We start from the raw sequence: 24,694 nt of genomic DNA, 5'->3' as shown, positions 1-24,694 counted from the left end.
GGCACACATGTTTACCTGTCCTTCAGTAGGAGATGAGCATGGTTGTAATCCTGGCCTAGTTAAGCAGCAATCCCAGGATTGGGGTCATGGACCAGTAGTAAAAAGTGCAGGGTGGACAGAAGTGTTCCCTCAATCTTGTATTGTGTAATGTTCTGTAGTAACCTTACAGAAAATATTGAAATATATAATAATTAATATAATAATAATTCAACAAATATTGAAGGTGATTTACTCATAAAAATACATTTATTTATTTGGATTGTCACTGTACACAATGGGGCACAGCCAAATAAAATGCTATAGGGTTGTCTGCATTATATCACAGTGACACTGACTAATATTAAATGACCGTCTCTGACAAAACTTGTCTTTTTTGTGAGGAATACGTGTACATCAATAAATTGAGGCAAACATGATAAAACTACAGCTGATAATGATTTGGTGGAATATGCTTATGCCTGCAAATACGATTAATTTACTAATTAAAAACAATACAACTTTGTCTAGGCTCTGACTCTTGCTCCTGTTTAGGGACAGTTCACCGCACAGGATGCATTTCTTATCAGGTCTTTTTGTGTGGTCATTTCATTCACTGGATTATGCATTAAAAACAGAAATGACCTGAGGTCTAACTATTCAACTGATCATAATAAAAATAATCTAATCTTATAAACTATGTAATTGCTGAATTCTTACTGTATAAAACGTATAAAACATCATGAATGAGCAACTACAGTGATGTTGCAGTTATTTCCACGTTAAAAGTCTCTATAGTTTTCAAATTTCTCACTACTAAATGTTTTTAAGCAAACCTGAGCTTGTGATTTACCTTTTGCCCTGTGCATCCAAGGTAAAAAAAACTCTCATTTATAAATGAAAGTGACTGGAAGGAACATTGGTTTAACAATGTACAAAATATGGACAGTAATTAAATGAATCCACTGACTGACAGCATCAAGAATACTTAATGTACAGTGTTACTACTAAATATTTACTGTACCGTAATGTACTTACACATTGTAAACTTTTACACAGTTTAGTATATTTGCACTTACCTAAAACAGTGATTATCACTTACTGAACAGATGTATCTACATGTTTCTTCTGCATTAAACTAGAAATTATGAAAAGAAATACAAACGTTTGTGGTCTGTGGTTTGCAACAAGCACACGCACACACGCACATGCAAGTTCAAACAAGAGTCTCACACCATCTACACTGACATTTCTCCTCAATATACTTTATATAAAAGCTACATGTAGATGACAATGAGTCCAAACCAACTTAAAAAAAAACAGAATGAAAAAAAACTCACATCTCAATGCCCTGTTCTGAATTAGCTCCTGGCTCACGTGGTTCTTTCAAGGTTCCCTTTAAAGATGAAACACTGATCTTCTGGCGGAGCCTCACGTTTGCTACTGGTCTCTGGTTTTATGCTATCCCCGCTTTTATGTAAAAGAACACACTATAGGTTTTTGCATTAACTGTTGTATCCACCTTCCGAGCTTTATAGCAGTGTTTTGTTGGATTTGTGTCAGAATGACTGGCTGACTCCTCATGTAATTTGGATCGGTACCATAGCACACACACACACACACACACACACACACACACACACACACACACACACACACACACACACACACACACACACACACACACACACACACACACACACAAGGTCTTAGCACATTGAGCAGGTCTTAGAGCCTGAGCCGCCGCCACCAGGATTGTTTCCTGCACAAGGAGCAAAGGATGAGTGAGTTAGGACGAGTTAGGGTAAGTGAATCATTCAGTGTATCTGATTTGATTCTCATGACATTGAGTGCATTTTTTATCACCTTTCTTGGCTGCGGCCGCCTGCCTGGCAGCCTTCTCTTCCTCTACGGCTTTGAGTTTAGCTTCATATTCTTCTTTTTTAGTGTTCCACTCCTTCCTGTTGTTTATGATGCCGTCCAGCATCGGCTGGATTTGTGGATGAAAGCGAGAGAACTCCTGCATAGAAAAAGGTCAAAGAGAAATCAGGTGAAGAACAGTTTGGGTCAGTGTAAAAGCAGTGTGGCAAATTACCTTGTAGACAAATGTGCAGACAAAGTCAATAAAACCACATTGTAGTTTCGGGAGTTCGGCTGCCTTGGTTCTGTCCATCATGGGCTGGTGACAGGGACACAAACATCTACAGTTCAGCTTCAACTCTCAGCTCAGAACCAGACAATCAGTGTAAAGCACAACTCACAATAGGTTGCTGCTCCAGCACTGTCTTCTCCAGGTCACCCTGCTCCCAGAACTCTGCTGCCACAGACAAGGCGACCTAGCAGAAAACCAGGCAAATGCACTCAGCTGACGCACACTGGCGGCTCACAAATCCTTTACTCTCATAGAACCTGCCCCACCTTGCTTTGCACCTCCCAGGGCTTGGTGATAGCAGACAGGTCGCATGCCGTCATCATCATTGCCCTGAAATAGAAGAGTCTCTCATTCATAAAGGTGAAGGGAAACAAAAAGAGCGTAGATGCAGATTCAACTCACATGACAATCTCCTTCCTGGTTGTTTCTAGAGACATGAAATCGACCCACTTCTTTTCATCCTCATAAGTGTGTGAAAGGTCCACAATCTTCTGGAACATGGTTCTCTTTCTAGCAAGTTGGAAGGAGTTGGAGAAGGTTAGGGTTAGAGTTAGGGCAACATGAGAAATTGAGCAAGCTGAGCACAGGAGCCAATGTGCTAACTTGAAATATAGAGCCAGGTCAGTGGCTATGATGGCGATGTCTGTGAGATGAATGACGTGGTCCATCTGTCGCCTGTTAAGGTTCTGGTAGATATTCAGCGACTGCAGATGAGATGACAGGAAAGAGATCCGCTTCAGTTGATTTATACTCTATACGACCGCCCCAACAAACAGATGCCCCCTCTCTTTTCTCACCTCATCAGCCAAGAGGAACTTTCCAAACTCTAAATGGTGTCGTTCTAGGACGGAGGATCCATGAAGCTTAGCCAGAGGGTTACCGGATCTGTGGGAGGCAAGAGAAGTCTCCAGAATCAGCTGGATTTCAGGTTGGATTAGTTTTTGTATTTATTCCAATTACAGCTTAACAATTAGAAGAAAGAAGAAAGCCATTATTTGTCATTATCACATACAATGTAACAACAAAATTGGTCATCTGCATTTAAACCACCCCCGGGGGGGCATTTCGCTCAAGGACACTTTTGGCGCGCTGGTGGGGATTTGAACCTGGAACCTTCTGTTCCCCAAACCAGCAATCTACCACTGAGTCACCAAGCCACACCCCCAATACTCATTAAACAAATCCATTACTCAGAACCTGAAATCTGAATGAATTGCTGACAAAGTGTGACTCTGTGCTACACGAGAACGCTCACACAGAAACTTACTTGACTTGGTACAAGTTGTTTGTCCCTCTGTGGTCGATGTCATGGAGGAAGCCTGCAGTTATCATGGCCATTACCTCCAAGTCAGTGTAGTATCGCTTCAGCATTCCTGTCTGACATGCACAGAACGACCCACACACACGAAACGCGTCACACAGTTGAGTTTAAGGACGAGCGAATTGTCGAACAGTGCAGATTAAAAGCTACCGTTAACAGAGTGAACATGGTCTGTCCCACATTAAAGCCATGGCGCCAGTTGTGGTAGGTGATTCTCCTGTAGCCTTTACTGACCGAGTACATGAACCGAACCAGAACCTGAAGGAAGGCGAGACCAGAACCAGTGACTGGTTGAACCACCGACACCTTTTACGATGAGTTCCTCGTGTGATTGCGTCACCTCCTGAGGGATCTGGAACTTCTTGACCACCCCGACCTCGTAGTACATCTGAATCCCACACTTCACCAGCTCCATCTCTGTGCAGTTGAAATCCGAAAAGTGGAACTCGTAAATCTCAAACTTTTTAATCAGTGGTGGAAGGTCCTTTTTCTGCGAGGGAATCGCACACAACAGATGTAGAACGAATGAACAACGTTGCTCTAGTAACAGTTCAACTCAGTAAAGTCTCACATCCCTCTTTTGTGTTACCAAAATAGCTAACAGTTCATCCTCTTCACACTCACAGGGCTCACAGTTATACACCTCTCTGGTGTTCTGGAAGACATGAGGAAAAAGCCCATACTGTAGACAAGACATTTGCACATGGATTCATCTAATCAAGCTAAACTAGAATGAAAAACTGACCAGGATATTCTGAATCTCGTCATCCCGACACTTGACATGGTAGAGCACCATGTCCTGAGCAATGTCCTTCCGATTCTCCAGCTTGTTCATTTTATCGTAAGTGTCGGTGTTCAACGCCGACCAGCCCAGGAACTGGGTCAAGGCCTGGAGAACGTGAGCAGAAGAAGTTCCAGTATACGTCAGCAAACACACACACGGTCGTCTCGTCCCAGTAAAACCTCTATTACCTCCATGAGCTGCTCGTCCTGCTCGTCAAAAGGCTTCCCGTCTTTCCTGTTGTAGAAGGTGGCCACGCCGACGATCTCCTCTTTTTTGTTGACAATTGGCAGAGAGAGGACGTTTTTTATGGTCCACCCACTGTCATCGAGAGGCTCCGTCTGCAACAATAAAATAAACTCAAACCTGACAATGACTTCACTTTCATCGAGTCATGGCTTCCTGTGTTATTCCTACCTGAAACTTGAACATCTCGTCAGCGGCTGCGTTCATAATGTTACAGATCTGAAGAGCACGAGAAGAAAAGACCATGGAATTAGGTTGTTTTTAGGTTTAATACAGTCATTGCGCAAATGCTCTTTAAAAATTAACTCACAAAACCGCTCTCAGCAACATAAGTGGGCAGGCCGCTGCTCAAGGCCCAATGGTCTGCTGGAGGATTGCTGGAAGTAGAAAGACTGATCAAAAGCTGCAGATAAATTTGACCCTGGATGCAATAGAGTTTTTCAGTTTTTTTGTTGCTTGCTGTCCAATCCTTACTTACGGTATTACTTTGATATCTTCTTTCCCGTGTAATATATAATCAATGACTTTGTAGAAGTTTACTTCCTAGAGGGAAGATGAAGCACAGCTGCATTAACACTGGCAGTCGGATACTGTGGACGCATCATGGAGCGTGTTTGGTCACTACCCTGCCATCAGGAGTCACAGGGCCAGAGTAAGGAGGCTGCTCTCCCATCAACACTGGCCAGACATCGAAGAACTCCTGGGGGGACGGAGAACATATTACCTTCATGCTAATGAAGAGCGAGAACGTGGGCTGTGGCAGAACGTACCTTCTCCTTCGTCATGTCTAGCAACCCAACAGAGTAGCGGTCACAGTTGAGGTAGGCTCGGACCGTGTACAAGGCCTTGTGGAACTGCCGCTCGATGTCCGTCAGCTCTTCAAACACCTTATTAGCGGACCACAGCAGCAGCTGGGACACAGCACACGCCACAACATGCTTGTTCTCGTTTGTGGTTCTTCGAAATAAGCTGATGGAACCTGAACGAGGCTGTTACCTGTCCTTTGCGTGTCTCGCAGTTGTGGAGGTAACTCAGGTGGTAGATCTTCAGGTTCAACGTGGCAATTTTAAGATACTTTAAAAAAAGCTGTAAAGACAAATAAAGGAAAAAAAGCATGAGATGATCTAAAATGAGGTTTCAATAATTCAGGATGTGATTTCTGTATATCAGGGACTTACATCTTCATCCTCAGCCGTGAAATGCGGTCCCGTGGTCTTATTCAGAGCCATGATCACCGCCACCAGGTCTTTACCGTTGAGGATGGGAGCAGCTAGAACGTTCCTGGTCTCGTATTTTGTTAGGTCGTCGACGAACGAGCTAAAAAACTGGCTCTAAACCAAAAGAAATGTGAAAAAAAATTGCATTGCGAAATGATTTTAGTACAACTCCTACTTTGTCATGAAATGAATTTTAAAATCCATGATCACTTCTTTCTAGTGCACAGTGACACAGACTGCTGACTAAAGGCCGACAGCCTCTAATCCACAGCTAGAGCAGAGGCTGATGGGATCTGGAAATAAATAGATTATGTCTAACAAGGGGATTTACACCTTCAAACGGTGAGTGCAGCATAGATGTTATGACACGTTGGTTGTAGACAGGTAGAAGACAACTGTTTTCATGAATTCTAATCATTGAAACAGACTCATTTGTGCTGATTTGTTGCGCTGCATCCCTTCACTCTCTTACCTCTCTGACATTTTTTACATTAACGGTCTTCTTGGTCTGGGCAACATGGCCGACGATGCCCATGTCCAGCGGGTAGACGATCTCCGAGTCCGGTGGCACCACGCAGTCCTCCAGCACCGACTGCGTGTTGACGTTGAAGAGGCGGGTGGCGAGCTCCCCGGTGCCGTTCCTCTGCCGGTACATGAACAGGCTGCAGCGGTCGGCGTGGATGAGCGCGCTGATTCTCTTCAGGATCTTAAAGACCACCTTCTCCATGTTGATGTTCTCCTGCATGTCTTTGATCAAGTCATACATAATTTGGCTTTCCTCGACCTTGAAAAAGCGGAACAAAAGTCAAAGTTTCTACTCAGAGAGCTTTATGGGGCCTAATAATAACAGTGTCATTTACCTGACTGAGCTGCTGGAACTGGTTGAAGTCGACCCGTTTCTCTGCGATTCCTGACACCTTTGATATAAAGTTAGGGCTCAACTTCTTGGCGAAATACTGTTTGGCAAATGCCGGGTTCTCTTTCAGGAACCTCTCCACGTCTTCCTTCTGCACACCCATGCTTCCCTCTTTCGTCCCCCGCTAGAACGCGTCGAGTCTTCTGCCCCTTTAGCTCGATGATAGAGTCCAGTGCCGCAAATCAGTGGCCTCCAAGTGCTCTGAGGCAAATTAAAGCCAGAATAAGGAGAATAATGTGCACAGCTGACAGGTGTATCAAGCATAGATATAAACATATCTTACCCAGGTATTGGACAGGAAGGGGGTTGAGTAGCAGAGCCCTGCAGTGAAGGCAGGGGGCTGAGTCTAGACAATCCTCGTGTCCTCAGCAGACGGGGCTGAAGGTTAGCGGGGATCTACCGTTGCTAAACTTGTCAGCTGATCATCTAGTAAGGGCCAAATGATCCAGCCCCCGGCGTGGCCCAACGCTTGTGACTGGCTGTTCAGCATCGCCACGCTGTTCAAGTGGCGATGCTGAACAGCCAGTCACAAGAATTTCAAAGAAGTAACTTTTAACACCAATGGATTGTTCACAAAACACATTTATACTTATTATTCTTCTGTTCAGCTTTATATTAATACCTCCTGTTTTGGCTGATATGTCTGATATGTCCACCTGTGTCAGATGTACAGTATCTGCCTTATGAAACAGGGCCTCCTCTGGCGTAAGTGCCATGTAGTTTGGACGGGAGCTGCTTACTGTATCTCCACACCCAGCGACCTAGAAGGAACTAAATGAAGCTTTGTTACATAAAACCAGTGTCAAATGCTCAAGGCAACAAAGGGAAAATGAGCTGATCTATGGAAAGAATTAATCCCCTCATTCAGATCATTCAGAGCAGGGAGGACCTGACTATAAGAAGGTTTCATAAACATCTTAAACAAAAGGTCAAAGTGATAATCTGCTTCCACTATAACAGATTACAGCAGGCCTGTGTGTGTGTGTGTGTGTGTGTGTGTGTGTGTGTGTGTGTGTGTGTGTGTGTGTGTGTGTGTGTGTGTGTCACATGTGTTCTATGATTTAATATCAGCAGAAAAATACAATTATAAGTACAATATTCGTGTTCAGGCTTTCTTTGTTCTAATGATCAGTGTGATCATTTTCATTGAATGAATAGATAACACCAGGAGCTTCCTTGTTTTCCTCAGTAAACACGAGGAAGGGCATGAGGTGAGCTGGACGGGAGGAGGCAGCAGCCCATTCACAATCAGTAGATGGAGCCAAAGGCTTTCAAAAGGAAACATGAGCTCCCTAAACACAAACACAAGCAAACTCCCAAAACAAAACCGTGAACTCTATCAGCTGAAGACATGTGGTTTATATATATGAACAATCACATTGCTCTGAGAGCGCAAATAAAGTGCTGTGAACACTTTCAAAGGGGCACTCCTGTCGAAGCTCCCTTTCATTTATCATGTTACACACAATAAACTGATTCTAAAATAAAGCTGTCAATGGCTCTGTAAGCAGCTCAGCATGGGGGCAGGGAGTCTCCTCATCAATGGATGATGAAGGAACCTGTCCGAGGCCGGAGGAGCCTGTGATGTACCACCCTCTAAAACCATTAGACTCAGCCTCCACTTTTGACACAGTATGATTAGATTATGTTTTTCAAAATTGTTAAAATCACTTTGATACACATAATATTATAGTCTCACTACTTGGGCTTGGTAGAGCTTATCTTAAATTTATTGTTCCTTTATTTACTCTGCAACGCCCCTCTGTCAATCAATGGACAGTCTGTCAGCAAGGTTGTGTATGTACTGTACCTTCATCACCAGTTTTACCTAAGTTCAAAGCTCCTTAAGACGACATTTCAGGGCTTAGGTGCTGAATCTCAGCAATTAAAATTAGACCAGTATTATACTGTAATGGTGCAAGTAAATTCAATATTTAATTTTATTTTACATTTTAAAATTAGCTTGTTTTCGTGTTGATCCATGTTTCCTCATTCCAAAACAAATCTGTGCCCTTTGTTCCAGTGTGGAACCAAAACTATAAGCTAAAACTACTCGCTATTTCTAAAATATGACTTTTGAAAACAAATTTTGTATGGTGGTAAATCCAACCATCTCTTTAGGACTAGTAAATAATAATTTGCATAACTTAACCCTTTCATGCACCATTATGCATGAAAGGGTTAAAGCTTAAGCTCCCTCCACATAAGTGCCACACAAAACCACACAAAACATAAGTGCCTTAATGTTTTTCTCAGATCCACTTTCTATTATATATAGAAGGGAAGGGTTTGTGTCTCAATTCCAGCTATTTGCTCAACTATGGATGTGCCCGTTTCATTGTGCTGCCACTCGGTTACATAAAGGTCTGATTGTTTTTAAAATAAGTCTTGGGCAGGTTTGAACACAGAAGCCAGCTTACCGTCAGGATTTCATCCCAACAGGATTACTCGTAGATTTAAGCACCTTATTTAGTTCTAAGCAATGAAAATCAGCCATAAGCTTGTCTGTGGAGTGTGTATATAAAGGCAACCTCTGACACAGGAGCCAACCTGGTGCAAACACAAGCAGTAGTTTTATCACTGTGACTACTTTGACACGAAACAGGTAAGAAAATTTAGGTCTATTCACTTTCTATTGTAGCTGTCAACTGCTGATTTACTTTACATTGAAATGACAGTGCAAGTGAATTAATATTTTCATTCATAATAACACTTTAAATTGTTTGAAAATGTCGTAAATGTGTGCATCTCACAACCCATTTCCCACTTGCAGAATGGGATCCGTGAAGCTGGTTCTGCTGCTGGTTCTGGTGGCGAGCGTCGAGCGCTGCCTGTCCACCTCCTGCGTGGTCGACAGCTTCTCGGTAAAGCAGGACTTCGACCCCAAGCGGGTGAGTGAAAGCCGATCACACAGTCGCAGAGCGGCGCGCAGCGGGAACCGGGCTCGTGGGAGCAGGCGATGTCAGCGTTGTGTTGGCTGGTTGTGTGCAGTACGCGGGGAAGTGGTACGCGCTGCAGAAGAAGGATCCGGAGGGTCTGTTCCTGCAGGACAACATCTCAGCCGAGTACACCATCGATGACGACGGCTCCATGACAGCCTCCTCCAAGGGACGGGTCACCCTCTTTGGGTGAGTCCAGAGCATCAGCATCTATGGATATTATTACAGCATGGCGCTACTTAGATGCAATTAGCTGGAAGATGATTATGAAGGAAGAGGAAATGCAGAATACAGTGCTTTATTGTTCTGTGTGTTTATCGGATCACGTTGCAGCTTCTGGGTCGTCTGCGCTGACATGGCTGCACAGTACTCTGTCCCGGACCCCAACACCCCCGCGAAGATGTTCATGAACTACCAGGGACTGGCCAGCTACCTGTCCAGTGGAGGTCAGCTCCAGCCTGTCTCCTACAGTAACGCCCCCCGTCGCTGCTCACAGTCACCCGTGACTCAACCGCCCCTTTCCTCCCAACAGGCGACAACTACTGGGTGATCGACACCGACTACGACCACTACGCCATCACCTACGCCTGCCGCACGCTGAAGGACGACGGCAGCTGCGAGGACGGCTACTCCCTCGTCTTCTCCAGGAACCCGCGCGGCCTGCCGCCCGCCATGCAGCGCGTGGTTCGCCAGAAGCAGGACGAAATCTGCATGACGGGACAGTTCCAGCCGGTCCTGCAGTCCGGAGCCTGCTAGAGAGAGAGGGGGGGAGATAGAGAGAGGGAGAGAGGGGGGGAGAGAGAGGGGGAAGAGAGACGGGGTGGGGGGGGTGCCAGCTGGCTGCAGTTTACTCAGCTAATACGAACAGGCGCACGTGAGACAGAGAGTGCATGTGTGTGTGTGTGTGTGTGTGTGTGTGTGTGTATGTGTGTGTGTCTGTGTCTGTGTGTTTGTGACAAAAGACAGAAAGAGGAAGGTTAAAAAGGAAGGGAAGACAAAGATTTGTATCATTTTTATCAGTTTTCGCCTCGTCACTCATATCTGTTCAACGTCTGTCCCGGAAAATGTCCCTGTTACGGGTGGATGTGGGAAATTAAAAATATTTTTCTAAAGTAATCATACGTGTGTTGTCATCTTTGAAATGAGAAGTGAACATTGGTTGGAGATGCACCTGTTTCAAACCCTGGTCAACACATTGTAATGCGTCCATGTGAGGGACCTTGATCCATCCTGAGCCCGAGCAAACGAAGCCAAACCCACAACAATATGGTCTGAGCCCTAATGGGCTTTACCGGTGGTCTGCTGTGCAAATGCCTTAGTCTTATTACACTAAGTCAACCATGACTATGTCACTTGGCTTCCTCCACGGGTCATGGATCATTTCAGAAGCTCTTTGCAACCACTTCTTTCTCGGGTTTGAAAGATGAATGGTTCTACCCTCACAGGTTGGAAAAAGAGCAACGTGATACTCAAATGTTACTGATCCAGTTTGAGGGAAATGAAGGGAAAACCAGAGAAGGCTTCATGGGTTCGAGTCCAGAGGACAAATGGACACTGTTTCTGTAGCTGCTGCAGAACCCTGCTGCTGTTACACAACAAGCTGTGGAGCAGAGGCCCAGAGCTCATTAAAACCGCCTGAATATGCTCCACGCATTAGCTGTTAGCGCCGCAAAGCACAGGCCTGAAGTCTCACAATGTCCACTGGTAAAAACGGGGCAGAGATAAGGAGGGAATGTGCAACAGGGGACCGTGGCTAATCTCTGTAACTGAATACAGTCCAGTAGTTGGCAGGACAGCGTGTGAGGAGAGCAAGGCCCAAGAAACTCTGTCTGCAAACTAGCTTAAGTCTGATGAGATCAACCTGAGTGCAAATCAGACCATCTGCACCCGTGTGTTAGTCATGGTCCTGGACACACAGGAGGAAACCAAGCACCTCATGCACAGAAATAGACATTAAATACACTCATATAGTGTAAATGAATGTGTCCTACATTTACTGGACACGCTACTTGTAAACATGGCTGTGTCCACTAGGGCGCAGTCACATCAAGCTGGACATTAACTCTTTCTCTCCTCTCTCTTCTTCTGTTGTTTGACTCCGGTTGAATGGTGATGGCGCTGAGGTCACCGGGCTATTTAAAGCGCAGCGACGGGTGTGGAGCCAGCTGGACCGCTCTCCGGCGCGTGGTGCAACGCAGCCAGCGCGGCCTGTCCTTCCTAGAAGATAAGAGGCTCATCGGTGTCTAAATGCAGTTTCAACGGGAGAAGAAAAGGGAAAACGCTGTGTGACTGACACTCGGGCGTCACAGCGATTATTCAGCCGCTCTTTTCTTCTGGCGGATTAATGGCGTGTACGATAACCATGTAGGAATTAAACCCTCTTTCTTTCTTCAGCTGAATGTCAGTGTGTTTCTAAAAGTGCTGCACGTCCACTGCACGGGATTAGCAGAATAAACATGTGAAGGGTGGAGGTCAGACGACCGGTGCTTTTGTGTTTTACATTGTTGCTTCAGGGTGGAGATGAGATTTTATCTGACTGGGGGGTGGGAGCGAGGAAGGAAAGTGTGATACGCCATTGTAACTGTAACCTGGACTACTGAAACTTGTTGGAACCGTTGCAGAACATGTCATTATCTAATTCCTTATTAACATTAATCTGAAGATGTTTGTGGTTTATAATTGCATTTCCCATCGTTTTCTTTTTGTTTCTCTTTGTTCTTTTGACTTTGAGAGGAGCCCAGTCAAAAGGTCACGACCCCAGGAGGTCAAGGGACGTGCTCATTAAGGGATCACCTCATATATTAGTGTCCCATTCTCTCAGATGCGCGTTCACCTGTCTCAATGACGATGTTATTACAGCTTATAGGAATCATTGCACCAATTACTTCCAAACTGTCTTTCATTATAACTATTCTATTTCCCTCATTACTACGTGTCTTCACAGGTGAGGGTGTGATGACAGACCTGTTTTCTGACTGAACAGGACATTACCTCACTCCTAACCTCAGTCATAACAGAAGCGTCTGCCTTCATAATAACTGGAGGAGACCTGACTTGTCTCCAACAGGACTCATCACATCAGCATCAGTTTCTCTATTATAAATAGTAATTAAAACAAGGCGAAAACATGGATTAATGGAACCTTTTTATTTAAACATAACACAAAAACAGCAAAGACTATTATTCTCATTACTAATGATGTTGTTGTAAAAAGGGTTAAGGATGGGTTGTGTAACATTAACTACAGTAAACCTCCCACACTAAGTAATAAATATGATGTTAGGAACACGGTCAGTAAAATGATAAAGCAAAGGTCTGACACTAACGTTCAGCCACGACCCGACTGGTTAGAGTTCTACACGTTCACTGATACAACGGGTCCGACTAGAAGAAAGGCTAAACATTCAGTCACCACTTCCCAGTTCAACTGTGTAAAAACGCTGGACGCTCCGTCGCCGCGGCTCATTCACTCCTTCTTTCCGATGTTTCCCATTTTCTCTACTTGTGCTTTTAAATCCGCATTCCCTCTATTTCTTGGTCTCTTCAATCTGCTCCACCTCACTGGACTCATCCACCACTTTGCCGTTGATCATCGTCTGCGTCACCACCTTCACGATCTTCCTGGTGCGAACGTCGGGCTCCTCTGCAAAACAAGCAAAGAAATGACTTACAGGAGAAATAGTGAGTTACACAGACGACAAAGTGAGTTATGTAAAAGTAAGATAAGATGGAAAAAGTCAACATTGTCATTACACCTTGCAGTTGGTTGAAGGATCAGTGAGTCAGTCGGATTAAAGCGGAGTTACGACACTACATGCTGAGCTCATTGTCATTAGTGTCACAGTTAGGCCACAGCTGTCAAAAAGACACTTGGGAACAGTTTGCTTAACTTATCTCCGCCATCGTTTCGGCTTTTGTCAGTCTTTACCTCCCTCCTGTGTGCAGGTGGCGATAAGGAAGGAACCGGTGGCCACTGCTGCACAGAACCCTGCTAGAACCTAGCTGTGCTGCTCTGACGTGAGGTTAAACGCAATAAACAGACAGAGACTCACTTTTGGGTGGTGGAGGGACTTCTTTGACTCTGCAGCAGAAGGAAAACAGCAGAATTAGCTTCCCATCAACTCCCATCAACCTGCCCAGTCACGCCGAGGACTCACGCCTCCTCCCCCTCCAGCAGCCGCCTGTAGGTGGCGATCTCCATCTCCAGGTTCTGCTTGATGCGCAGCAGCTGCTCGTAGTCGGTCTTGGTGCGCTGCATGTCCAGCCGCAGCGCCGACAGGTCGTCCTCCAGCTGGGTCAGCGAGGCCTGCAGCCGCTCCATCTCGCCCGAGTACTTCTGGCCCGTCTCGCCCAGGTTGCCTTCCAGCGCCGCTATCTGGGGAGACCGGGGGCAAAACAGCAATGCTGAGGTTGGCGGTGATGCAGATGCTTGTAGCATAAACATCTGGCAACGTGCAATTTGGGGAAAAGGGTCAGAGTTTCAAAGGTTTCCTAATCCTCCGACCTCCGGCCCATCTGGCTCATTCACTCAAAGGGTGTTTGCCAGCGGGAAGAAAACCTCAAGAATGTCTCCCAGTTCTTCCCGAGAAGCGATCAACAGATACCTGCGAGCTGATCCGAAGCAAACATGCGCCGCTTAGACGCGCCACAGAAACCCGCTCCCATGCAGTTCGGCCCCAACGCGTGGGCGAACGTGTTTACTGTCAGCCCCGGATTAAAGGAGGGAAACGCAACAAGGGTTTTCCCAGAAGCTCCCACAATACACAAATTATTTACAAAGGGACTAATTAGAACCCAGTCTGGACTTCTGTGGAGATTTACTGCGTTGTTGTTGAACAAATCCCTTCTTTCTTTAACACAACCCCAGACGAGCAGCTGAGTCATGGCTGCCGTTTCTCCCACAATGCCCTTCACCTGCTTGTGGAGACTCTCCAGCTCCACCTCCAGGGTCTGCAGGAAGCGCTGCCTCTCGGTCAGCTCGCTCTGGGCGCCTCTCAGGGCCTCGTTGCTCTCCTTCACCTCGTTCTGCACCGTCTCCAGCTGCACAGGACGAAGAAGAAGAAAAGCTGAGTCTGACTCTCAGAGTCTCTCTCTCTCTCTCTCTCTCTCTCTCTCTCTCTCTCTCTCTCTCCACCGACCTTCTTGTGGTACCACTGCTCCGCCTGCTCCTTGTTCTTCTTCACGATGCCCTCGTACTGGGAGCGCAGGCCGGACAGGATGGTGCCCAGTTCGGGCCCGCTGGTGGAGTCCACCTCCACGTTCACCTCGTCCCTGGCGATGCGGGACCTCATCTGCTCCAGCTCCTGCGGGAGCGGGTGGGGTGGGGGGGGGGGGGGGGGGGGGGGGGGCTGTTTAGCGTGGCGTGTGATGTGAGGGGGGCGACATATGGTAGCAGGAAGACGCTGGTGACTCGACACCGCGGGGCAACAGGGCGGATGTGAGGGCGGCTTCATTATTTAGAGGGTTCCTATCAAACGTTGATGAGACGGAGCTCATCTTTCCTTTAAGCCTGGCCACACACACACACACACACACACACACACACACACACACACACACACACACGTCTCCTCATGGATCCTTTTCACTCTCTCTTGGCTCACGTATTAGGCTTCATCCCTTGCAATTACCTTTAACGGTATATGGTCTGTTATTAATGCCCTAAAGTGATTCATTTACGCTCGTTTGTTAAACAGTACAGCGCAGCTCCATGCTACCTTTCATTCGGATCCTTGTTTAAGAAAGAGGTGTCTCAATGCTGACATTCGTGTCCAATCGAACCTGTTCTCTGCACCACATTATTCTAGTGGACTTTGTGAGAAGAACAGGGAGCTCAGTGCTTCCTCTGGTGAGGAGGAGGAGGAGGAGGAGGAAGTGTATCTCACACTAGACACTAGTCAGGGCTCATCAGATCAACTGCTTGGACATAATGAGCAGGTTTAAGAAACCGGATCCACCCGCACCTTTTGTCCACAGTAACCAGAGGACTGAGTGTGTCTCGCTTCACTACAGCGTTCACTGAACCGGGCGACTCTGGTGCTAACGACAACCTGCGATGGCAGGTTGCTATCTGTCCACGGTCAGTTAGAAGGATCATTGATGGAGCGCTGACCTCCTCGTGGTTTTTCTTCAGGAAGTACAGCTCCTCCTTCAGGCTGTCCAGGTCGCCCCTCAGAGACGCGATGAGCTGCTCGTGGTCAGTCTTGGCCTTTTTCAAAGCCACGCAGTCCCGCTCCACAGACTGACACATCACCAGCTCAGTCTCCCACCTGAGGAGAGTCCAGCAGGTCAGTGGTGTGAGGACGGCTCCACGTTTACATCAGCAGATGGCATCTTCTTCATTTGTTATTTTATTTATTAGACAAATCAAATGTGCAACATTAACCACAGAATGGAACACATTTAAAAGACATCAAACGAGTCGAACTTCTTACTTGATTCTGAAGTCATCGGCAGCCAGTTTAGCGTTATCGATCTCCAGCATGAGCCGAGCGTTCTCCAGGGTTCTCTTCCTCACCTGACAAATGTAAGGAAACACTCCCCTGAGGCTCCATCTCTTTGTGTTGTTTATAACGATAGCATGAAATCGCCAAAAGAGCCCTAAATGTGAATCCGGATGTTTGTGTAATTATGACCCTGTTGCACTTGAATTTGTAAAAAAATGTAGAATAATGATTAACCTTTCCCTGAATTCATTCTGTAAATGCTAACTCATCGTAATGATTAATGGAGCGGCTCCTCTTTAAACACATGCCAACGCTTGTGTGAAACAACCTTGGGCTTTGCTGGTTCGATGGCTGTTTCCCTGCATTCCTTCGCTACCCACCTCCTGCTCCACAGCGTGAGCCTGGGCCATCATGGAGTCGAGGTCGTGACCTTTGGGGATGCGGTCGAGCATCATCTGCTTGATCCTGGACTCCAGGTCAGCGTTGGAGCGTTCCAGCGAGCGCACCTGGATCAGGATGAGAAGGAATGAGCGCACGTGCTCCTCAGCTCTGCTGCTCGGAGCCTACGAGCGCGTGAAGCACCAGACCTTGTCCAGGTAGCTGGCCAGGCGGCTGTTGAGGCTCTGCATGGCCTCCTTCTCGTTGGTGCTGTTGCCGTGCAGCCCGTTGAGCTGGAGGCCCACGGGCCCGTTGAGGTCCTGGCCGATGGAAGCGGAGCGGGTCAGCGGGCCGGCGGCGGCGAAGGAGACCGACGCCCGGGAGCGAGCGCGGCCCGTGTCCATGAGGGAGCGGCTGGAGAAGGAGGGCTGGCGGCTCATGGAGAAGCTCCTCATGGACATGCTGGAGGTCATGATGGACGTCTGCCACACAAACAGCTTCAGTTCAGGCTCATCCACGTAGCACTTTATGAGGAAGGGGCTCCAGTGGGATGTGTGGACCATGATGCCACTATTACAATATGTTTAGTGGGTCTATTTATCTGAAGAGAGGCTGCATGGATGAATTTTCACGTCTCATATCTGCAACACATAACTACATACGACTACAATACACAAGACAGTTTAACGGCGCTCTTGAGAAAATGTGTTTCATTCCAGCATTTTAGACTTTAATGGAAACGCGTGTCGGGCCTAATATTAAAGCCCACTGAACACCTACTGAAAAGCACGGAAGGGGTCTTTAAACAAGTACATGGCTTCCTAGTGGCAATTCAAACCAGCCATCTGCATCACAGATACGGCTGTCTTGATGGTCAGGACCACTTCAGCGGCTCGTTCTCGGCCGCGGTGAAACACAACTTCAGCTAAAGTCGGGGTAAAATGAAAATATAAATGATTAAAGCGCAGCCCTGGGCTGAAGACGAGCCTCTCAGCAGACCTGAGAACGCTCTCGTGTGTCCATTACCATGATAATAAGATGCAGCTTTTGTTTAAGAGGAGCTGCTCGTACGACGGAAACGCGGAAACGAGAGACGTGTGCCTTCGACGCGTGGATTTAAATAAATGACTAAATCTAATTTAATATGAAATTTGTTTACATGTGTCGAGTTCCTGGACTTCAAGCCAAACTGGTTGGTGTTTGAATGTTAAACACATCTTGGTCTGTGTGTGTGTATGTGTGTGTGTGTGTGTGTGTGTGTGTGTGTGTGTGTGTGTGTGTGTGTGTGTGTGTGTGTGTGTGTGTGTGTGTGTGTGTGTGTGTGTGTGTGTGTGTGTGTGTGTGTGTGTGTGTGTGTGTGTGTGTGTGTGTGTATCTCAGCAGGTTTCTGTGGCAGAAAAAGTGGTCAATGGAACCTCTCTCTTTCTCTCTCTCTCTCTCTCTTTCTCTCTCTTTCTCGCTCCCTCTCTCTCTCTCTCTCTCTCTCTCTCTTTCTCGCTCCCTCTCTCTCTCTCTCTCTCTCTCTGTCACTTGATCCGTGCTAAAGCGTTCCCACAACACTACAAAGAACCCAGCAGGAGACAGACAGTCCTTGTTCAGATGAAAGATAGAGCTTGGGAAAATGATCAGGAAAATATTTGAAGTGAATTCCAGAGTCACAAGGAGGCACTTTGTTCAACAGGAAATGAAAATTCATCTCTTTTTAAATCACCTTACTGTTATTCAACAAATGAAAAAAGAAAAGCACATGAATTGTATTTGTGGATGAAGGTTCCAGCTATTTTTATCACTGCCTTTTTAATTTACAATTTTTCTAACTTTTGGTAACACAAATAATTTAAACATTACATACAAACATATTGTAGCTGCTAAAAAAACAATCTAATGCTTTCTATGCGGCTTCGTACTCACCAGGTTATCGTCAGCTGGGGTCAGTGTGGGATCCAGAGGACTGCAGGTGGCTCTGTGCTGCTGATGCTACAGGTGAGCTTTTATCCAGGTGTGCAGGAAGTGGGCGGAGCTACGTTGGGAGAGGAGGAGGTGTGTTCATTGCACATAAAGGTCTTGAGAAAGACAGGTGGAAACTCGTGTGGTAATAAAAAGGTGGCTGCTACTATAAGTGGAACCTCCATGAGCAGACCAATCACAGGCAGGTGCGTCGTTCTGCACAATTAAACGTCCCACAGACGATAAGTCACAGCAAGCAAAAGGCATTTGTGTGCGGAGACAGACTTGGGATGAGGGATGAGGCAATAACACAGAGGGCGCTTTCCACCAGCAGCGTCTCTAATCCCCTCAGAGTGTGTCATGTCACGTACCCGAGCTATTAAATGTCTCATCTGCTTTAAGGTGCCTTTGCTGCTGATGGCTGGGCGGGGGCCGCTCTCCACAGCCCTCCGGTCGCGTCCTGCCGTCACTCAACTCACTGCAACCTGATCGTTCCTCAACCTGCCACAGATCAAATATTCAGCAGGTCGCGCAGAGGGAAACGTGCTGCTCAATGCAGAGTGTGTGCAGGCTCACATCTCGAAGGGCAGGAGTTATGGATGTTCTGCATGTGAAAGACGCCATAGACTGACATAGAGCCTTTACAGTCTGATGTGGTGACTGACAGCTCTACACTCTGGACTTTATCCATGCAAAGCCTCATAGAACCACAGAGAGAAAGAAGTGTGGGTGTAATATTTGTAATTTTCCGGTGTATTGACATATTCAAATTCACATCCTCCATTTGCTATGTTTACCCATTTGCATTAGACCTACAAACATTGGACCTTTGTGTTCTTATGAGTTTTATTCTTGGACGGACGAGCTGGAAAAAAAAAACAAAGGTTCCGTCCAAAAGGAAATTAGCACCTGAGCTGTACCTGATTTCATTCACTCATCTCCTCGGATTAAAGTTGTTGTCGCTGCCTTGAAGCGCTTTCTCATCAGACCACAGCGTCGACCAGATGAAAGACCTCAAGTGCTGCAGCTGTAATCTGTCACCACTGTGTGGTGAGGCCTAGTAAATGCAATCCAGGTGCTCCTTCAAACGGACCCAGCCTCGGTCCTGAAGAGGGCAGCAGCGTGCTGTCCTAACGCAGCCCTGCTCGTTCCGAGGGGGGGGGGGGTTCAATGGATCAGGACAGAGGAAATTAGTCTTTGACCAGAGCAAACCTCTTCAAATGCATGAGGTTTATTTTTTATATGCATTATTATTCATATATCCATGGGAAGATTTTGATTTTTAATGGGATTTTGAAGATTTGAATCACTCTCACACACGTCTGTATGATCTACTGCAGCTAAACTGGAGCAGGCACATTAACACTACAGTTAATGTGTCCTATAAACATAAGTCGGGCTGAGACTTAGACATCACACACCTCTGAGCACCATGAACCTTAATCAACCTCTCTGCTCGCTTTCACTTTCTCACTTTCTCCTCGGTGCGTGTGGATCATAGTTTGGCTGTTAAATCAATAAACAGGTGATTAGACCGCAGGATGTCAGGATGGTCCTCGTGACCCCACTTGACCCCTCACGACCCCTGTCACAAGCGATCATGTGACCGAACGAGCTGTGTGTGTGTGTGTGTGTGTGTGTGTGTGTGTGTGTGTGTGTGTGTGTGTGTGTGTGTGTGTGTGTGTGTGTGTGTCTGTGTGTAAGATATAATAATAAAACCATACTAATAGTGACTCAGAAAGGATCCAATTATGGGGAACTTTGCATCAGTTTCACGATTGTACGGCTTGTTATTTTCTTTGCTCTCATTTGTTTTAAAAAATGACTCCCTACCTTCTGCTGTTTCTCACAGTCCCACCATCAAAAGCTGCCATGTAAGGTAAGTTCATTTGTTATTTCACCAATTTCAGCCTCTCCACTCCAGGCCCTGATTAATGTAACTGTTTGATGGGCGGAGCTCGGTCCAGCGCCACACTCTGATAAGAAGATTAGGATCTGCAGCGGAAAATGACACGCAGATAACGACGCATGCGAGCCACTCCGGGGGTCAGCACCTGCACTCGCTCTTTCTTTTCTGCTGCTTTAAATATCTGTTTCTTTTTTTCCTCCTCCATTGACCCACCCCGAACGAGTGCAGGTCGCTTTTGTGTGACGGAAACACGTCAGACCACTCAGTATGTGTGTGGAGATCGTTATCAGGGGGCTTGGTAATATTTAAGATACGGATCTACATCCATAGTGTGTGTGTGTGTGTGTGTGTGTGTGTGTGTGTGTGTGTGTGTGTGTGTGTGTGTGTGTGTGTGTGTGTGTGTGTGTGTGTGCGTGCGCGGGCGCCTCACAACTTCAAAGGGCCGTTTGACAGTTGAGACCCAGCTTTTGGGTTAAGTTCAGAGTCTGAGTCAGAGGCATTATATCTATGATTGTCCACACAGAGTGTGTGTTAACCTGCGTTTAGGGGCAAAACGTGACTAAGAACACAGCGCTCTTATCCTGTCCACAGCCGGGGGAAGTAGCAGCAGCGGCAGGAGGGAGGGCAGCGCCGCTGGGAGCTGCTTAGTGGTACAACTGCAGCCCTGTTGACAGCTGAGCCCCTGGAACAGTTACAGTGTGTGAGGGCTTGTATTACTGCTGCACTGTAGTAGTCGGCGTCCAGGAGTGAAGCCATGAGGAACAAAGGGCTCCAAACTATCAATAACTCAGTCTTTGTATTTATTGGATACGTTATCGGTGTATGTTAATCATAGCAGGTGGTCATTAATGCTGCAGGTTAATGGATGTGCTGAAGGAAGCACAGACATAAAAATACAAAGAAATGGGAAAAGGATTCTGCAGACGGGACATTTTTGCCTGTGAAACCGACCGAGGCCGAGTTTCTAAAGGAGACGAGACGAACAGGACAATAATGATACGGCTCTGCCATCACTAATGCGATCATTGGATGTTTGTTTTGAGGGAGAGAGCTCAAAATCCGATGTTGCTCAGCTTTCCTTCATTTGGTCCCATTAACCACTGGCAGCGCTCTTGTTTTTCCGTTGTTGTTGAAAGAGGCCCTTTCATATTCATATTCCACGTTCTGAAGTCTGCACTCAGTGTGTGTGTGTGTGTGTGTGTGTGTGTGTGTGTGTACGCTCTCCAAAATGCCAGTCACATGCACCAACATGTAAGTTCGACGGGAAAACTCCATTTGCCACTGAGGGTTAAACACTGAGTGTAGGTGTGTATTAGCAGCACGGAGGCCGTCACACGCTCACTAATGAACATCTATTAGTGTAATGACATTAATCGGACTCACAGAAGACTAGCGGTCGACAGAAACACAAGACGATGAACACCGGGTGCAAGTACGTTTAAAAAAAATTCAAGTCCAGTAAAAATGGGAGTCAAATCTTGAAGCTGCAACATCACAGGGTTCCGTAAACCAGCTGTTAACGATGTGACACAGGCAGAAATTAATATTTAATTTCAGACTGTTTCATAATGAATGGCATGTTGTGTCAGTTCTTCTTTAATGTGACATATTAGCAATTAGCCTATAGCTCAGCCTGATTAAAATAAACACTCCTGCCTTGTCCTACTAGACATTACTGTGTCACTTCTGACAACTGGAAAAGAAGGGATATTTTTTTTTAGCTCTGACTGAGTGACATGATAGATTTCAGAGATTCTTGCTTGAAGTAAGTTGTTGATCAATATGCCCAGCGGGTGCGATGAATATGCACGAGGCGTCCGCGGCGGCGGCCCGGTAATTGCCGGTCGTCAGGGGTGGCAGGCGCAGTAATTTGCATCTCGGGGATCCTGCAATCAGCGTTCTATTCATTAGCGCACCAGCCGCTTCATCTGCTGGCCACTCAGAGCTGCCAATCTCCCCTCAGCAGCCAAAGCAGTGGGGGAAAAAACAGAATGGAAAAGTTTCAATTACAAGCCATGGCTGCGGGTAGTGGTGTAACAAGTCTCCAACCCTATATTTAGGCTGTTTTATGCAGGTGATTGACTGTTACTGCTCTGTGAAAGGGAGAGCTCAATGGAACGGCTCTAATCTGGTGCGTTTTGTAGATGACCTTCATCCGAAGGCGCCGTGTGCGCTCACGGGGGCGAAAGGACGCAGCGCCGACATCTTCGCCCGCGTGAAGAGGGCTTTCAGCGCCGAGACACGCGGGGGGAGGGGGGCGCAAACGGCACCTTGTTATACCTGAGTGAACACTGGCACTCAGGCCCATTGTCTCATGAAGATTACACACGGTGCGCTATAAGCTAACGCCAGCCACTGGAGACCCATCACTGTCTTAGCAACGGTAACATGGTGATTGTCAGACATCACTTATAGAAGCAGGAAAAGCCGATGCACCAGATCTCCTGCAGTCGTAAGCCCTTAAATACATTTGACAGCTCGTCCGCGGACACTTTGATTTCCGTATCCTGTACCTGCTGTCTTCCACATGCTTCAGGCCGCGCCCTTTGACCTTTGCCCGAGGGAACGCTCCTGCCAGCGCTGCAGCAGGAAGGGAGTTCCTGGTGGTGGACGCTGAGGGGTTTCAGGATTAACCAGCGCCAAGTGTGTGTGTGTGTGTGTGTGTGTGTGTGTGTGTGTGCACGCACTTTACAGTGACATAGTCTCTGTTTCCTACGCCATAAATCTGCGTGTACATGTTCTGATTCATTTAATAATACGCCATTAATATAAAATTTACATTCATGATTCACGATAGCACATAAATGGGATCTGATGTGTACACTCAGCTCCTCTGCCTTGTCACTGTCCGTGGCCGGAGGAGAGTGTGGGCTGAGGAGGAGAGAGGACCAGGATGGAAAGATGAGGCCGCGAGGAGGCGAAGCAGGAAGGGGAGGAGGGAGGAGGGAGGAGAGGAGAGGAGGAGGCCTCACCCACAGGGAGGAGAGTGTGTGAATCTGTGAGGAATCCAGTCGATGGAGGTTCATGACAAATGCATTTAAACAACAGAACGTCCCTGGTCTGTCTGTCCCACACCAACACGGACTCTGACGACTTTATAATCGTCCCACTTTTTTTTTTGTTTGTGGCATGGATGCATTTAGTTGATTAAAGCCACCACAGCAATCTAAGTGTGTCTGCGTATGATTGATGCATTATTTATACGGCCGTAAGGAGCTGACAGCTACCACGCAGCCTGAAACAAAGCAAACAGTAGTCTAATTAAAAGAGGATTAGAGTTCAGTTGTGCCCGTGTGAGCAGGAGGGAGGCTGCGTTCACCCACTAAAAGCCCAATCACAATCAGCACGCTGTTTCACGTTGGAAAACCGAGCCCATCTGCCTCAGCTTGGGTCGAGGGCTCTTTAACGAACGCTAGCATGCTAACGCGCTGGAAAATAAACACGTTATTTCTAACGGCAGCATTTCACTCAAGGAGCCGGTTCAGACCAGTGGGGAGAACGGGACCGCCTCCGGATCCTCCGGATCCTCTGTCCTGACCCGGCTTCGACCCAGAGGCCGGGGGGGCGACACGCAAACGTGCTGCTCGGCCGAAGGAACCAGGTGGATGCAGAAACACACCGTCCTCCATTTTAAGCGTCACCATTTACTTGTGTGGACTCCGCTCGGTGTGCGATGGACGGGTTCATGCGTTCACATACAGGAGACCCCCCTCTGCACCGCACCCCTATACTGTATCACTGCAACCCAAGCACAGGTCAATTTCTTTAATCACTGAAACAACATAATGGATTTGACATGTTGTTGTCAAATTATTATGTAGCACCGCTCCCAAACCTCCTTCAGCGCAAGTCTTCCCTGTGAAACTGGACTCTCCTCTCCAATCACACACCGACTTCCTCTCTCCAAATGACTGAAATAACACTATTACTTCTGCCATCATCGTGTCAGAACTCCTTTCAGTGTCAGTCTGTCTCGCGTAGCGTGGACGACCAGACCTGCAGCTGTCAAAATTCCACCCCTAAAAAAAAAAAGAGAAAAATAATAAAGTCTGCGGTGAAAAGACTCCTTGAGACGCGCGAGGAAGCAGAGAGCGAGCAGCTGAAAGGTGAAGGTGAACCTCGGGTGAGTCAAAAATGGATGACGCTCCGCGTCCGGTTTGAAACAACAAACCCTTTCTGCTGCCGCGAGGTGTGAACGACGCGGCGGCTCCGTCGCGCCTCCCTGGACCTGAAAGGAGGGAAAGCCTGCAGCGGGCGCGGCGAGCTCGCGGCAGCACCTTGACACGCACCTGTCAGGAACGTCAGCGCGGCGGAGCCGTGCGCGTGCGCGCGCGCGCGCGAGAGAGAGAGAGAGAGAGAGGCGGAACGGAGCGAGAGCGCGGCTCCGTGGGTGGCGGAGGAGAGGGATCAGTGGATCTGACAGGAGCCATTTGACTAATCCAAAACAACAGCTGTAAGGGAGAAAT

The 24,694-nt window shown here is 47.1% G+C and overlaps 3 protein-coding genes across 3 annotated transcripts; 1 reads left to right on the top strand and 2 right to left on the bottom strand.

Annotated features, from left to right (window-relative positions):
* Window positions 1-16: 16 nt before the first annotated feature.
* pde6b (phosphodiesterase 6B, cGMP-specific, rod, beta) lies at window positions 17-7,119 on the bottom strand. Its single transcript, XM_029168944.3, has 24 exons — window positions 6,893-7,119; window positions 6,554-6,810; window positions 6,166-6,477; window positions 5,655-5,807; window positions 5,473-5,562; window positions 5,247-5,387; window positions 5,102-5,176; window positions 4,955-5,019; window positions 4,787-4,853; window positions 4,648-4,695; window positions 4,422-4,571; window positions 4,195-4,338; window positions 4,039-4,104; window positions 3,790-3,939; window positions 3,600-3,707; window positions 3,396-3,505; window positions 2,926-3,013; window positions 2,732-2,832; window positions 2,531-2,638; window positions 2,395-2,458; window positions 2,238-2,312; window positions 2,072-2,155; window positions 1,843-1,996; window positions 17-1,738 (listed from the first exon to the last, which is right to left on the bottom strand). The coding sequence occupies exons 2-24, from the start codon at window positions 6,710-6,712 to the stop codon at window positions 1,686-1,688; spliced, it is 2,565 nt and encodes an 854-aa protein (XP_029024777.1). The 5' UTR covers window positions 6,713-6,810; window positions 6,893-7,119; the 3' UTR covers window positions 17-1,685.
* A 1,976-nt stretch (window positions 7,120-9,095) lies between these two features.
* Window positions 9,096-10,351, top strand: rbp4l (retinol binding protein 4, like). The gene is made up of 5 exons (XM_029169056.3): window positions 9,096-9,214; window positions 9,383-9,500; window positions 9,601-9,737; window positions 9,882-9,994; window positions 10,081-10,351. Exons 2-5 carry the CDS (start codon window positions 9,384-9,386, stop codon window positions 10,302-10,304), a joined length of 591 nt encoding a protein of 196 aa, XP_029024889.1. The 5' UTR covers window positions 9,096-9,214; window position 9,383; the 3' UTR covers window positions 10,305-10,351.
* A 2,323-nt stretch (window positions 10,352-12,674) lies between these two features.
* si:ch211-243g18.2 (uncharacterized protein LOC559906 homolog) lies at window positions 12,675-18,436 on the bottom strand. The gene is made up of 10 exons (XM_029168996.3): window positions 18,284-18,436; window positions 16,582-16,854; window positions 16,375-16,500; window positions 15,983-16,065; window positions 15,661-15,817; window positions 14,687-14,851; window positions 14,463-14,588; window positions 13,706-13,923; window positions 13,601-13,629; window positions 12,675-13,191 (listed from the first exon to the last, which is right to left on the bottom strand). Exons 2-10 carry the CDS (start codon window positions 16,843-16,845, stop codon window positions 13,076-13,078), a joined length of 1,284 nt encoding a protein of 427 aa, XP_029024829.1. The 5' UTR covers window positions 16,846-16,854; window positions 18,284-18,436; the 3' UTR covers window positions 12,675-13,075.
* Window positions 18,437-24,694: the final 6,258 nt, after the last annotated feature.

This window comes from Betta splendens, chromosome 12, assembly GCF_900634795.4.
Source record: "Betta splendens chromosome 12, fBetSpl5.4, whole genome shotgun sequence".
Classification (NCBI taxonomy): domain Eukaryota; kingdom Metazoa; phylum Chordata; class Actinopteri; order Anabantiformes; family Osphronemidae; genus Betta; species Betta splendens.
This window is presented reverse-complemented; position numbering and strand designations above follow the sequence as displayed.

What these genes read in the sequence shown, in the direction of transcription:
- pde6b (XM_029168944.3), bottom strand. Translation starts at nt 6,712, where the DNA reads ATGGGTGTGCAGAAGGAAGACGTGGAGAGGTTCCTGAAAGAGAACCCG. An exon ending in CCATGTTCACTCTGTTAACG is followed by an intron (nt 3,506 to 3,599) that starts GTAGCTTTTAAT and finishes TGTGCATGTCAG; the next exon opens with ACAGGAATGCTGAAGCGATA. An exon ending in TCTGCACATTTGTCTACAAG is followed by an intron (nt 1,997 to 2,071) that starts GTAATTTGCCAC and finishes TTTTCTATGCAG; the next exon opens with GAGTTCTCTCGCTTTCATCC.
- rbp4l (XM_029169056.3), top strand. Translation starts at nt 9,384, where the DNA reads ATGGGATCCGTGAAGCTGGTTCTGCTGCTGGTTCTGGTGGCGAGCGTC. An exon ending in GGACGGGTCACCCTCTTTGG is followed by an intron (nt 9,738 to 9,881) that starts GTGAGTCCAGAG and finishes ATCACGTTGCAG; the next exon opens with CTTCTGGGTCGTCTGCGCTG. An exon ending in CAGCTACCTGTCCAGTGGAG is followed by an intron (nt 9,995 to 10,080) that starts GTCAGCTCCAGC and finishes TCCTCCCAACAG; the next exon opens with GCGACAACTACTGGGTGATC.
- si:ch211-243g18.2 (XM_029168996.3), bottom strand. Translation starts at nt 16,845, where the DNA reads ATGACCTCCAGCATGTCCATGAGGAGCTTCTCCATGAGCCGCCAGCCC. An exon ending in CTCACGCTGTGGAGCAGGAG is followed by an intron (nt 16,066 to 16,374) that starts GTGGGTAGCGAA and finishes TACATTTGTCAG; the next exon opens with GTGAGGAAGAGAACCCTGGA. An exon ending in TGAAGAAAAACCACGAGGAG is followed by an intron (nt 14,852 to 15,660) that starts GTCAGCGCTCCA and finishes CCGCTCCCGCAG; the next exon opens with GAGCTGGAGCAGATGAGGTC.